Source organism: Lissotriton helveticus, chromosome 7 (genome assembly GCF_964261635.1).
Source record: "Lissotriton helveticus chromosome 7, aLisHel1.1, whole genome shotgun sequence".
In the NCBI taxonomy this organism is placed as follows: Eukaryota; Metazoa; Chordata; class Amphibia; order Caudata; family Salamandridae; genus Lissotriton; species Lissotriton helveticus.
This window is the reverse complement of record NC_136068.1, coordinates 1,595,202,915-1,595,215,749: the sequence shown is the minus strand read 5'-3', so window position 1 is coordinate 1,595,215,749 and position 12,835 is coordinate 1,595,202,915. Positions and strand designations below refer to the sequence as shown.

At 46.3% G+C, this 12,835-nt stretch overlaps 1 protein-coding gene across 6 annotated transcripts in view; it reads right to left on the bottom strand.

Moving 5' to 3' along the window:
• Positions 1 to 764: 764 nt before the first annotated feature.
• Positions 765 to 12,835, bottom strand: part of TRPM4 (transient receptor potential cation channel subfamily M member 4) — a 369,304-nt gene continuing 357,233 nt past the window's right edge. For all 6 annotated transcript variants that reach the window (XM_078655174.1, XM_078655175.1, XM_078655172.1 and 3 more), the window contains exon 25: positions 765 to 4,181. In XM_078655174.1, the coding sequence (XP_078511300.1) occupies positions 4,168 to 4,181 (14 nt within the window). In that variant the 3' untranslated portion in view covers positions 765 to 4,167. The remainder of the gene's footprint in view (positions 4,182 to 12,835) is intronic.

The window sequence follows — 12,835 nt, the reverse complement described above, 5'->3', positions numbered from 1 at the left end:
TTGTACTCGTTGCATTTATTTCACTTTCAGGTTCCAAGCTAGGGTGTAACAAAATCCCAGCCTCCAACTGTTTAGCAACCACCTCCTCCTCCCCTGCTCTCTGTAACCCCTTCACCTTGTTCGTTAGAAGAATGTCTCTCCCACAGCCTTTCGCCTCCTTGCGCTGTGGAAAATCCTGCGCGGAGTTGTCCTTGTCTCTGCCTCGGTTCGCCGCCTCTGTTTGCAGGTTATCTCCCCCCGGTCCTGCAGCTGCCACTACAGTGTCCCTTCGGAGAGAACGAGCCCGCCTTTCTCGTCTGCACTCCAGGGCGGCTCGGTTCCACCTCCAGGGAGCCGACGCAGAAACAGAAGCAGAAGCAATTAGAGTGTGGGAGGTTGACTGGGTCGACAACACGTAAGTTACCGCCGGGTAGGGACTCAAACATGACACACCCCCAGCGAGCCCAAACATAGAGGGTTTTCAGTAAATTACTGCAACTCCGTGAAAAAGTGCAAAAGCTGAAAATAAATGTCTTTTACATGCGAAGACAGCGCAGCGGTGATATACGCTCAAAAAGAAGTAAAAAACAAGAGCCTCCTTAGTTTAGCCCTCATCCGAGAGATCCCGGTTAAGAACGCCCGTGTGAGCTAGAGCAGGGTATCGCGACCGCTAGCCTGCAGCCGCCATGTTCCTCAGCCCCGTGGCAATTCTTTCTTGGTGAACTGTGTGGCAAATATAACAGTAGGATAACAGACATCGTAAACATGAAACAAAACACATTTCCTTATAGGCAAACTACATTTTATTTTAAAATGTATAATTTTAAAAATATTTCTAATAGCATTAAATGTAAACAAACACAAACTTTTATCCTCCCACCCCTCATAAAAATATTCTTAGCACTGTGAATCAATAGGAACAGGTACAAACCCCAGGGCCATTACACATATAGTGTTTGCTGCTCAGCTACAACTGTTCCACAGAGTCTGTAGTACACTGCTTAAGTGGGAACCTATTTAGGTCCATTGTGCTTACACTGTAAGCACAGCCTCACACAGATCATTAAGGAGAATTTTCATGTGCAAGACGATCATGAGAGCCAAACATGAGGTAGCCAAAGGAACGGACAACGTAAATGAAAGCAGGACATTGAGAGGAGTACCCTCTATCAGAGATACTTGTCCTCTTATTGCTTTACATTTGCAGAGGTGAACTGATGAGGTATGAAACTGCCTATATGGTGAGACTTAAATTAACAAAGATCACAGCAGAAGGAGAAGCCTGAGACAACACATGAAAAAGGTTGAGGAATGGTGACTGATAAGAGAGCAAGTAGTTAGAGGAGTTAGAAAAAGAGGTGTGTTGTGTTAGTCACAATTTGTATAGAAATATGGTTCAGAAAAGAACAGTCAAGAAAGCCTGCACTATGCTGCCATCTGCCACACACCTGAAACATGTGTTCTCTGGAGATCTTAGAACTGTAGCCTGTCCAACTACTCACTAAACGACATATGTCTTCTGTTTTCATACTGTTGTGGTTATTACCACATACCAATCATATCCTTCATTCTTGCTCTGTTTATTGAAAGACAACAGTCCTCTACTTTTGGTGAATCCAGGACAGAATTGTTTGCTAGGATCCAGAGGCTTTGGTTAGAATGCCTGTGACATGGTGAGATATGACGAGGAAGGAGACAGCAGTCCATGCATTTGCCCTTGACTAAAAACATGTCTCAAGTGTTGGGGCTACCTTTCTTTGATTGGTGGCCAACAGCAGGACATCTCTCCCCTTCTGACCAGTAAACATTTCATCAAAACTTGAGGACACCAACCACTAACCCCCCAGGCACATTGTAAGTTGAATAGGCTGGTAAGAATAATATCTTACATTTGATCAGTGCTACCCCAAACATAATGAATGTATATAATTATGTATTGGTATTTATAAAGCTCAAACGTAGTTATGAAAAAACAGAGTGCTGTACATTACATGAAGGATAGGGCTATGACTTACAAGATCATGTACATCAAGTGGGGATTACACAAATACATTTGATACAATTAGGTTTTGGGAGAATAAGTGATTTGCTATCACATGATGCCGAGCATGCACAGGCCAGTGTTCTAACCTGGGTTTCCAGGTTCCAATGGCAGCAGCTGAAGCCACTAGGACACATCTCCTCATTCTTCAGGGATTTAGATAAACCTAACCAAGCTTAATGACATGTTTTAGAGAGAGTCTCAATAGCCTGCCAGTGAGGACATAAAGGGGAGTCACCATCAAAGAGTCTTTCCTAGCTGGATTATCAAGCAAACGATTCAATAATCCCCAATCTATAAATGAGAGCACAAAGAGGGAAAGACAAGGGCATAGGAGGTGAGGGAAAATGTTTTCTAAATAAGACCGGGGGAGTGGTAGGATAACAACAGCAATGCTGTCATGGTAGGAGGGCTAGTTGTGTGGCCCATGGATCTGGTTGTAGTCCAAGATTCCTTAAAGCGCTCCAGCGCAGAGTCTTCTCTGTCGCCAAAAAGAGGACTGCAATCGAAGGGCATGTCCAGCAAAGTTGCCTAGACATCCCCCGAAAAGCCAGACTTATTCAACCAGGCATACCACCTAAGGGCTGCCGACGTGGCAATCGAAAAGTCGCTGACAAAACATTTGAAAAAGTTAACTTAAAAAGTGACTCAAGGGGTAGTTCTCTCTGGATCTGCGCTAGGCTGGCATGGAAAAGGGAAACGGACGTCAGCGTGCAGGGGCAGCATCTAAGTAGGCACCGCGACGGCATCAATGCCAACGGCGGATGTGGAATCAACCGATACCACCTACCGACACGCAGGGGTACTGCTAAGAAAAAATTCACAGGATCCAGTTTGACACCTGGGGGAAATTCTAAGGTAAGGAATCTATAACTAACAGTCTCTTTCAGATCTTTGTTTGACATTGTGTGGGTGGTATACAGAACATTCAACATGGGGTGCAGAAATGGGCAGAACAATGGTGATTTTTGCATGGAGTAGAGCAGGTACAGACTGTTTAGCAGAGACTCTCTGGCATATGCACTACAGTGACTGGCGTACAATAGCTTTACTGTGGGTTGCTGGAACAGGCAGAATAATAAATATCTTTGGTTGGCATTGACAGTGTATTGATGTTTGGTTGTCGTTAGTTGGGTCCCTAAATCATTTATGCCGATGAGCAATATACCATTCAGGAAAGATTTCTGGAAAGAGCAAAATAAATTGAGACCGATAGCCTCTGGGCACGTCTTTGTGCTCCTTGCCTCTCAGCAGCTTAAGCACAGGTTGCAAGATTAGACAGAAGATTGTTATTTCTTTGCAAGGGATGCAACAATTAACAGAACATTAGAGTTTGGTTGCCACTAAGCATGTCTCTGGATTCCTCACCCCAATGGCAGGTGTACAATGCCTTTAGCATGGGCTGCAGCAATGAACAAAACATTGGTGTTTGGTTGGTCGCATCAGTAACAAGTATAGAGTAGCTTTAGCAATGGTTCCAGAAATGGACAGAAAAACTTTGGTATTTTGTTGCCATTAGTAGGATTTCAGGATTCCTCAGGATAGTTGCAGGTTACAGAGGCTTCGGCATGGGCTGGCAGAGTGAACAAAACATTTGGCCGTTGGATGCCAATGAACAAATGTCAGGGCTCCTTGCAGAAGTAAGAAGTGTACAGTAGCTCCAAGTCTGCTTCCAGGAATGGACATAACATTTTTTGTTTGGTTACCAGTAGGTATGCTTCTCGGATCCACGTCGCAGGGAGGGGTGCACTACCAGTGTAGGCAACAGAATGATCCATTCTGTCTTTGGCAACAAACAGACATACAGCAAGTTTGCTTCCTCCTCTGTTAAAGCCACGAACATTGGAAACCAGATGGGGGATAGTTGCGCTCCTTGAGCCCTTCCTAGTTTACAAATTGGTCCCTTTGGAAAATGTGGACTGGGGCAGTGTGTGCAAATGAGAAAGGGTTAATAAGGAATGTGTGTGCACCACGCCTTGCACTCAGTCCATTGTTGCTCCCTGTGCAAGGGTCACGCCAGGTCCATGGGCGTTGTGTTGCATGTAAGTTGCAGGAAACTCAATGCCATCCCCAGGGTCATCAGATTTGTCTCAGGGATCTTGTTCTTCTAAAGAGTGCTTCAGATTTCTACAGAAAAGGGAGCACTACTACTTCTTCCAGTCTGCAAAAGAAGAGAACAAAAAGGTCTTATTCATTCTGCAAGGCAGGACATTCTACTAGCAACACACTCCTCCTCACAACGTCTCCCAGAATCAGTCCATGCCCAGGTACTCTCTTAAGCTGAACCAATGCAGACACTACCCCATCACACCTGAATGCCTGGTCACATCACATCTTCTGGAGACACACACCATGGTCTGCCCAAAACCTGTAGGGTCATCAACTGCACACAGACACTACATACCAGAAAGCCCTGATATGACCCCTAAATTTTCCAGAAGTACTGGTCTCGCCCAGAGACGTAGCTAGAGCTTCTGGAACCTGGGGCTATCCCTCAGATTGCCACCCATGGCAGGTAGCGGGGTGGGGGTGCTGGGTAAAAAGTACGGCGAGCACTCAGGAGGTCTGAAAGGTGCATCATGAAGTCCCACTGCGCTGTTGTCCAATACAGTACAGGCTGTGCTGCGCGCGGGCTGCACACTAAGTATATTCTTCAATTTCTTCCGAGTTTTGGCTTAAAAAAGATGAAACCATAAACCGATTGATAAGAAAGCAAAATGTACTCCTTGAGAATTACTTTATTGTCGTTTTTTTTATGACATTGACCGGGCTGTTTCTCAGCCTTCACCTTTGTCAGAGTGGCAAATGAAGCTCCCATGGCCTCATGTATTTTCTCTGGAGCCCAATAGAGTCAACCGTGTAGCTTGGCTCTATCCTGACAAAAATCTCCAGTTGATTATTGATATACATGTTCTGTCTGGTGCGGTGCTTCTAAGGGACTCATAACTGCCGCAGAGCATTGCCTGGCTGTGAACAAGGAAGACCTCATTCCCTCCTGCTGCCGTAATATAAGGGTCAGTGGCTGAACCATCTCGGAATTGATTTGTTATAAGAGGTGTGTATAGGATTGTCCTACAGTGTAGAGTTTCACCCAACCTGTTAATCAAAAAATACACACCACATTTCATAAGGAGGGCATGGGGATTAATGAGCAACGGTTTGTCATCAACCATTCAGCTGTTGCGTTAGCATTTTTATACACTTTTGCTTAGTATTTTAGAAACTGAGATGATGCAGATAAGCCAGGGTTCTGACAACAAAGAGCAGGTGAAGATTCTTTTTTATGGGTCAATAAACAGCTTTAAAATTGATACATTTTTTTTATTCTGTTCTAGGACGTAGATGGTTAATCCTGTATATTCAAATATATCAGTTAAATGATTTATGGAGGTTTTAGCCGAAAGAAATTAATGAATGAATGAATGCATAATATGTATGTCGTCGACTTGACCGGCGCCAGCTTTCCCTGTTGCGCTTCGACTTCTGGCATCATACTTGCCCCAAAGTATTGGCCTGGGGTTTCTTATTTCTGCTCTGTTGAGGGTTCTCAGAGGGATTTTCCATGTGGTCCTTCTGTATTTCTCCCTCCTCCCCACTTGCAATAACTTTTATTACATCTTCGAGCTGGGTTTTATTGCTGGAGTGGCTATATGTATCACCATTTTGATCTTCTTTGATCCTTTCCTTCCCCCCGTCCAAATTGAGTTACTCTGCCCCCCTTCACAGTTGTCCAGTATCTGTAGGCAGCCAGCCTCTGCTAAACTGGGCATTGTCAGATTAAATATTGTCAGATTGTCGTTTACCTGCAGGCTGGCCGTTAGTGCCGTCTTCTGGGCCCTTCATCCAGATCCTCCGCTTCGCCCTGCTCCTCGGTCCTGATGCCAACACCCAGTCCTGGTCAGGGTCTGGAGCCTCCAAACAGATCCACAATCGTCGCCCAGCAGATGTTGTTGGGGCACCAACCCTCCCTTCCCCTTCCTCTCTGGAACGTCGTACTTCCGGGTCCCAGTTTGCCCTTGGCGTCCAGGCAGTCGAGCCACTGCCTCTGTCCCAGCGCATATCTCAGTCGCTGAGCGGGCAGATGTCGGGGCCACACTTAATGACGGACTGCCAGCAGCTGGAGCCGCCCGGTCTTCCCTCGAGTTACTGGTTGCCGCTTTGGCTTCATCCTGACTGGAAAATGCATCTCCGAGCAACAGCAATCAAAGCGGCTCAGTGTGCTGTAGAGCTTCTCACAGGTTTGTAGGAGTTTTTGCTGTCCAGCCGCAACTCTGCAAGTGGGGTTGCAGCTAGCTGTTGGCCTCCTCACTCAGTAATTTCAGCAAAGTGTTCAAAACTTCCAATAGCATCCTTATTGTAGTACGGGGTACATTGGGAGATCTCAATAGATCAAGGCGCTGTGAGCGGTCACCTCAGCCGACCACCATCCTGCTTCCCATGTGGTTGCTTCCTCAGTGTGGCGTCCACTCCCCTCAGCAATTAACCCAATTTCCCAAACTGGAGAATATCGCTCTCATTGCTCCAGAGTGTGGTCTCTCTAGGTAGATATAGAGCTTCCGGCCCCAGACTGGAGACCCGTATAAGGTCGCCGGCCGAATATGGCTCAGAGTATGTCTAGGAAGTAGGCATCTTTTGGACTCTTTAGTTGTTAAGAAAGCTCTTTATATGGGTGTGATTCATTTTACTTTCACATGACCCATTTATAAAAAAAAAAATAGGGTTTTAAAAAAAAAAAAACACAAAAAAAACCCCACAAATCGCTGCTAACCGCACAATCATCCGCGGCCCAAAAAAATAAAAAATACACAACTGATCAATCAAAACTCATAGCCATATGATAAGAGTCTACAGCAATATATGCTAAGGTGCCATGCAGATGGTAGATTGCACTATACACATGCTGGTAACATAAAATATAGTAAAATAGCATAAACCTTAGTTTAGAATCACATACTGCAGTGTTCACTGAAAAACATTGCAGATTAATTCCTCTACAAAAAACATGTTGAAAGCTTGCATTTAATTATATTCACCACTAATTATTACTCATTAATGTGCAGATGGAGAAATTGCTAAAATCACTGGCAATCTCACTTACGCTTGTGAAACAAAATTGCTCCATTGGGGATACACCTTCAAATTTAGCAACAATCTCTACATGATAGTCCAAGCATTGCTACTGCATTGATGCTTTTCTTATATTTTTTCTCCTAGAATTCTTTTGGCTGCTGCGATTGATCTTTCAGTCCTGCTGCCTTAAGCAGCCGAATTTTCGAGCTTATCAAATCAGAATGGAAACGTACATGGGGTGAAGTTGTGGCCAAACGGCAAGGGCGGCTGACTTGGAAGCTAGGCAACCGGGTTTGCATTGCGGCAGGAACAGCTCAACATGCGGCGATTATAGGCAAATCACTTAACAAAATGAATGTATACGTCTGTAACGCAACTAGTGCTCGTGCAACTCTCTGACCGCTTCGGGTTAAGTTCGTGTTTGGGCAAGTCATCCATTTTCTTTAATCATCAAATGACAAATATTTTTTGTTCAATTACTTCATGAACACAATCAATGAATATGTTTATTACATGTTAAATTATTCTGACAATATATGTCCAGGGGCCAGGAAGGGCGGCTGGCAACGAAAATGGGCCCCTACATTCTGCCAAGGTAATGAAATACAGCAATACTCCGTTTCGGTTGGGCCAATCAGGCTTTTGAATCTCGGTGTAAGTGCACCTGCTGCACACTTGATAGCTACACCCTTGTATACATACACAAGAAACTTCTTTCTGAGAGGAGGTATGAAGTTAAGTATAAGGAAAGTCAGGGGACTTCTGTTTTTAATTTAACCTATTCCTGACTTTTCAATCAGCACGATTTCAAGAGAGCAGACTGTGAATGACGACATCTACATAGTTAGCAATACAGAAGGAGGTTCGGGCAACTCACAGAGGCTGCTCTCTGATAACCTACTGTCAATTAAATGTAGATTGCAGCGCGGGTGCAGACAGCCACTCTCAGCATTAAAGCACCCCACACGGTCACACATCATGCCCTCAATTGACCTCAATTGGTTCAACCGAAACGGAGTATTGCTGTATTTCATTACCATGGCAGAATGTAGGGGCCCATTTTCGTTGCAAGCCACCCTTCCTGCGCCCCTGGACGATTATTGTGTCAGAATAATTTAACATGTAATACACATTCATTGATTGTGTTCATGAAGTAACTGAACAAAAAATATTTGTAATTTGATGATAAATGAAAATGGATGACTTGCCTGAACACGAAAAAACCCAAAGGTGTAAGAGTTACACGAGCACCAGTTGCGTTACAGACGTACACATTCATTTTGTTAAGTGATTTGCCTAGGATCGCCGGATGTTGAGCTGTTCCTGCCGCGATGCAAACCCGGTTGCCTAGCTTCCAAGTCAACCGCTCTTGCCGTTTGGCCACAACTTCACCCCATGTACTTTTCCATTCTGTTTTGATAAGCTCGAAAATGTGTGTGCTTAAGGCAGCAGGATTGAAAGATCAATCACAGCAGCCAAAAGAATTCTAGGAGAAAACATATAAGAAAAGCATCAATGCAGTACCAATGCTTGGACTATCATGTAGAGGTTGTTGCTAAATTTGAAGGTATATCTCCAATGTAGCAATTTTGTTTCACAAGCGTAAGTGAGATATTGCCAGTGATGTTAGCAATTTCTCCATCTGCACATTAATGAGCAATTAGCAGTGATTATAATTAAATGCAAGCTTTCGACATGTTTTGTAGAGGAATTAATCTGCAATGTTTTTCAGTGAACACTGCGGTATGTGATTCTATACTATGCTTTGTTATGCTATCTTACTATATGCAATGTTACCAGCATTTGTATAGTGCAATCTACCATCTGCATGGCACCTTAGCATATTTTGCTCTAGACTCTTATCATATGGCTAGGAGTTTTGATTGATCAGTTGTGTATTTATGTTTTTGGGCCACGGATGGTTGTGTGGTTAGCAGCCATTTTTTTAAAAATGGTTCATGTGAAAGAGACTGAAGAGGGAGCTCTCACCATCATTATCCTTTATCGCCCTCCCTACCCTGTGCCTCTCTTCCCTGTCGCCTTCAGTGAACAGTTAGCTAATTTACTTACTTCATCTGCTCGAGTCGCCATTCTGGGCGATTTGAACTACTGGTATCATGACAGCGATGCTGGCCCTCATGCGGCCGAGCTATTTGAAGTCCTAGCCAGTTTTAACATGATCCAACTTGTTACTTCTCCCACCCATATTGGGGGCCATATTCTAGATCACATCTGGACTCATAATCTTACCATCTCCTGTCCTGTGATCACTCCTTGTATCTGGTCTGACCATTACTTGATCGACACGGTGATCACAGTCAGGGGCTGTACGAAGGTCCCTCCCCTGGCAGGCGGGATTGCCCGTAAATGGAGCTCTCTTGACTCCCAGGCTTTCCTTTCGTTTCTGGCTGAAACTCGTCCCCCGCCGCCTTGTGCCGCGACTGTTCACACTCTGGAGGAGGATCTCACTGGCTGGATCATCAAAGCCAGCGACCGTTTTGTCCCTCCTTCCAGATTTCCCCGCTCTCGGCACAGCAAGTCCCATAAGTGGTTTAACGCCACCTTGAAAACCCAGCAACTCGAACTGCGCCAGACGGAACGTAGGTGGAGACGCAATTACCTACCCACCGACAGAGAGCTCTACGTCGCTGCTCGAAAAAAATATAAAGAGGCAATTACGGCAGCAAAAGCTCTTCACATCTCGGAAAGGATTCTCATTGCTCCCAATAAATCCAAGGAGATTTTTTCAGTCATGAGGGAGCTCACGACTGACGCCAGGACCCTTCCGCCCCAGACTCCGACGCAAGAGTCTTGCAATGCCTTAAATAGTTTCTTTATCGAAAAAATTATCAAGATCAAGAATACTATTCCTCCCGCCTCTTCTGATGGCATATTAGCTTCCCATCCTGAAAACCCACTTTCACTATTATCCTTCCCCGCCCTCGACCCCAGCACTTTGGCCAAACTCGCCGCTCGGGTTAAATCCGGCTCGCCTAAGGACTGCTGCTCTCCCTCTGTCTTCCGTGACATCTGCCTGGCTATGCCGGACAGCATCCTGCCTTTGTTAAACACCTCTCTCGAGGCAGGCGTGGTGCCCAACTCCTTCAAGGAAGCGGTCCTGGTGCCCCTGCTGAAGAAGCCTGGCGCTGACTCGGATGATCTTGCCAACTATCGGCCTATTTCCCTCCTGCCCTATTTATCCAAACTCTTGGAGGCACATGTCACCAGTTGCCTCTCTAAATTCGAGTGTTCCAACTTTCTCGAACCCAATCAAGCCGGCTTCAGACCAGCCCATTCCACCGAGGCTGTGATCCTAGCAGTTATGGATACTCTTAGGGCCAATGCCGATAGAGGGACACCACAGGCGCTCGTTTTATTGGACTTGTCGGCAGCGTTCAACACGGTGGACCATAACATCCTTGTCCACCGTGCCGAGCAAGCCGGCATCTGAGGTGTGGCCTCGGCCTGGCTTAAATCCTTCCTGTCGGGCAGAACCCAGGCGGTTCGGTTAGGCCCCTTCACAGCCCAAAGGTTCCATCCATCTGCGGAGTGCCTCAGGGATCATCCCTGTCCCCTCTGCTTTTTAACCTTTATCTTCAGCCGCTCATCTATTCCCTGAAGAGGTGGAATGCCACCGTTTTTAACTACGCAGACGATCTGCAAATCATGTTCCCGCTGAACACCCCAAATGCAGCTCTCGACTGCCAAGAGGTGATGCTATTTAACAACAAAGGGGGACAAAATGAGGACAATATTTATAGGGGTCCAGTGTACGTGTCCTATGAACTAATAACCAAATAATGTACAAAGTTCCCCAGAAGGTAGTGATTATATGGCTGAGGAAGTCTCTCTCTCACTGAATGGATATGTGTAGGAGTGTCAGGGAATCAAAGTAATCCCTTATCGGAACTTAGGATGCCTCACACAACTAAAAAGCTGGACGACTGTTGTCATCCTAACAGATGGTTGTTTTGTCTCATCATTGGCCTCCTGCTCCAGCGACAGGCTGGCGCTGCAATGCCTGACGGGTAGCACGGGGTGCTACACTTTAGTGGAGTTCTTTTGTTCCTGGCCGTTGATTGAGTGTGTGTGAGGGACCTATAAGGTGGAGTAGTGAGCGTGAAGGGGTAATAAAAAAGGTAAGTATAGTCCACTCAGACAACTTTATTCATGTGGCTAACTGCCTTGTTAAAATGGTGAAGGGAGGGGTACCGAAGCTCAAAAGTAAGGTAGTTTGGCTTCATTCAACCCTCACCTATAGTGTGGTCAACATGTTTCATGCCATATCGGCAATTCTTCAGGACCTAAACGTACTCAAACTCATAACAAGCCCATCCGGGCTGAAAGGTGTGTTATATACAACCTGCGCGGTCAGTTTACCAAGTCAGGATGGTATCCTGCGTGGAATCCCGCCCTAGGAGAGAAATAAGGATAATCATTCTCCGCAGCCTCATATAAGCTATGTAGGTCAGTTCTGTATGTAAAGAGAGGGACAGACCCTTGACCCAAGCGTGTGTCGTAGCTCAGTGGGGTCACATCAATGAACGGTGAGAGAGAGAGACATAGTGGGTGCCATATATTGACATGCTTAATTAAAACAATTAACTATACATTATGTACTCAACCCATTGCTTGCTACTAATTCGTATGTCAAGTGCAGGGGGTTGGTTAATTAATTACTGAGTGAGGGGCCATATACGTCATCAGGACCACGAGGGAGGGGGATGAGGGATGAGGACCCAAGGGTGTGCTGTTAGAATGTTGGGATCTTACCCTCAATCCCTGGTAGACGGTCCCCACAGACTGTCCTTGTGGAGCTTGAGCTGCTAGGTAATTACCTGGATGAAAGGGGTGATAAGTAAGGAGAGAGAAAGAAGGTGGACAAGGTTAAATTGTCCCGGTTTACAGGACAGAGAGAAGTGGTGGTGGTGGCACGAGCTGGCCAACAAACCGTGTGGGGCTCAGTTCCGGCCCCCGAGAATGCCCGGGAGGCACGCCACCTGAGCAAGATAGCCGCGGGGGTGGTGATACTGCGGGCACCAATCGGGCCCTGGACGGCAACGCCGTATGCCACCCAGAGTACACACCCATCCAGCCTACTGCAGGAAATGTCGACCACAACTAGATCCAGGAAATGCTCCCAGGGAGGCACCGTGCGAGTCCCCTGCCCGACGGCGCCCAGCAGGACACCACCGCGGCAAAACCCAAGGCAAGAGTAGCCCCCAAGCACCCCCGGGGCAGAGGTGATGCTACACATCCAGCACTGGATGAACTCCCACCAGCTTAAGCTGAACCTGGGGAAGACTGAGTTAATTCTCCCGGGCAATAGCTCCACTCACTGGGGCCCACAGTTCTGGCCGACTGAGAATGGCTCCCCGCCCGTCCCAGCTAAATCAGCAAAGAGTCTCGGGATCATAATTGACACAGAGCTCTCTCTCAAGCCTCAGGTGGGAGCGGTTGTGTCATCGTGTATGTTCCAGCTCAGGAAAAACAGGAAAGTCTCTCACCTTCTCACTCCGGAGAAACTGATACAAGTCCTGATTGCCTTGGTGCTCTCCCGCCTGGATTACTCAAACTCTCTGTACCATGGCCTCCCTAAATCCCTTCTTTACAGGCTTCAGATTGTACAGAACCAAGCAGCGAGACTTGCCTTTAAAACCCCGAAGTGGCAGTCTGCGAGACCACTGCTTCACAGACTCCACTGGCTGCCGGTGGAGCAGAGAACTGCATTTAAGATCGGCTGCC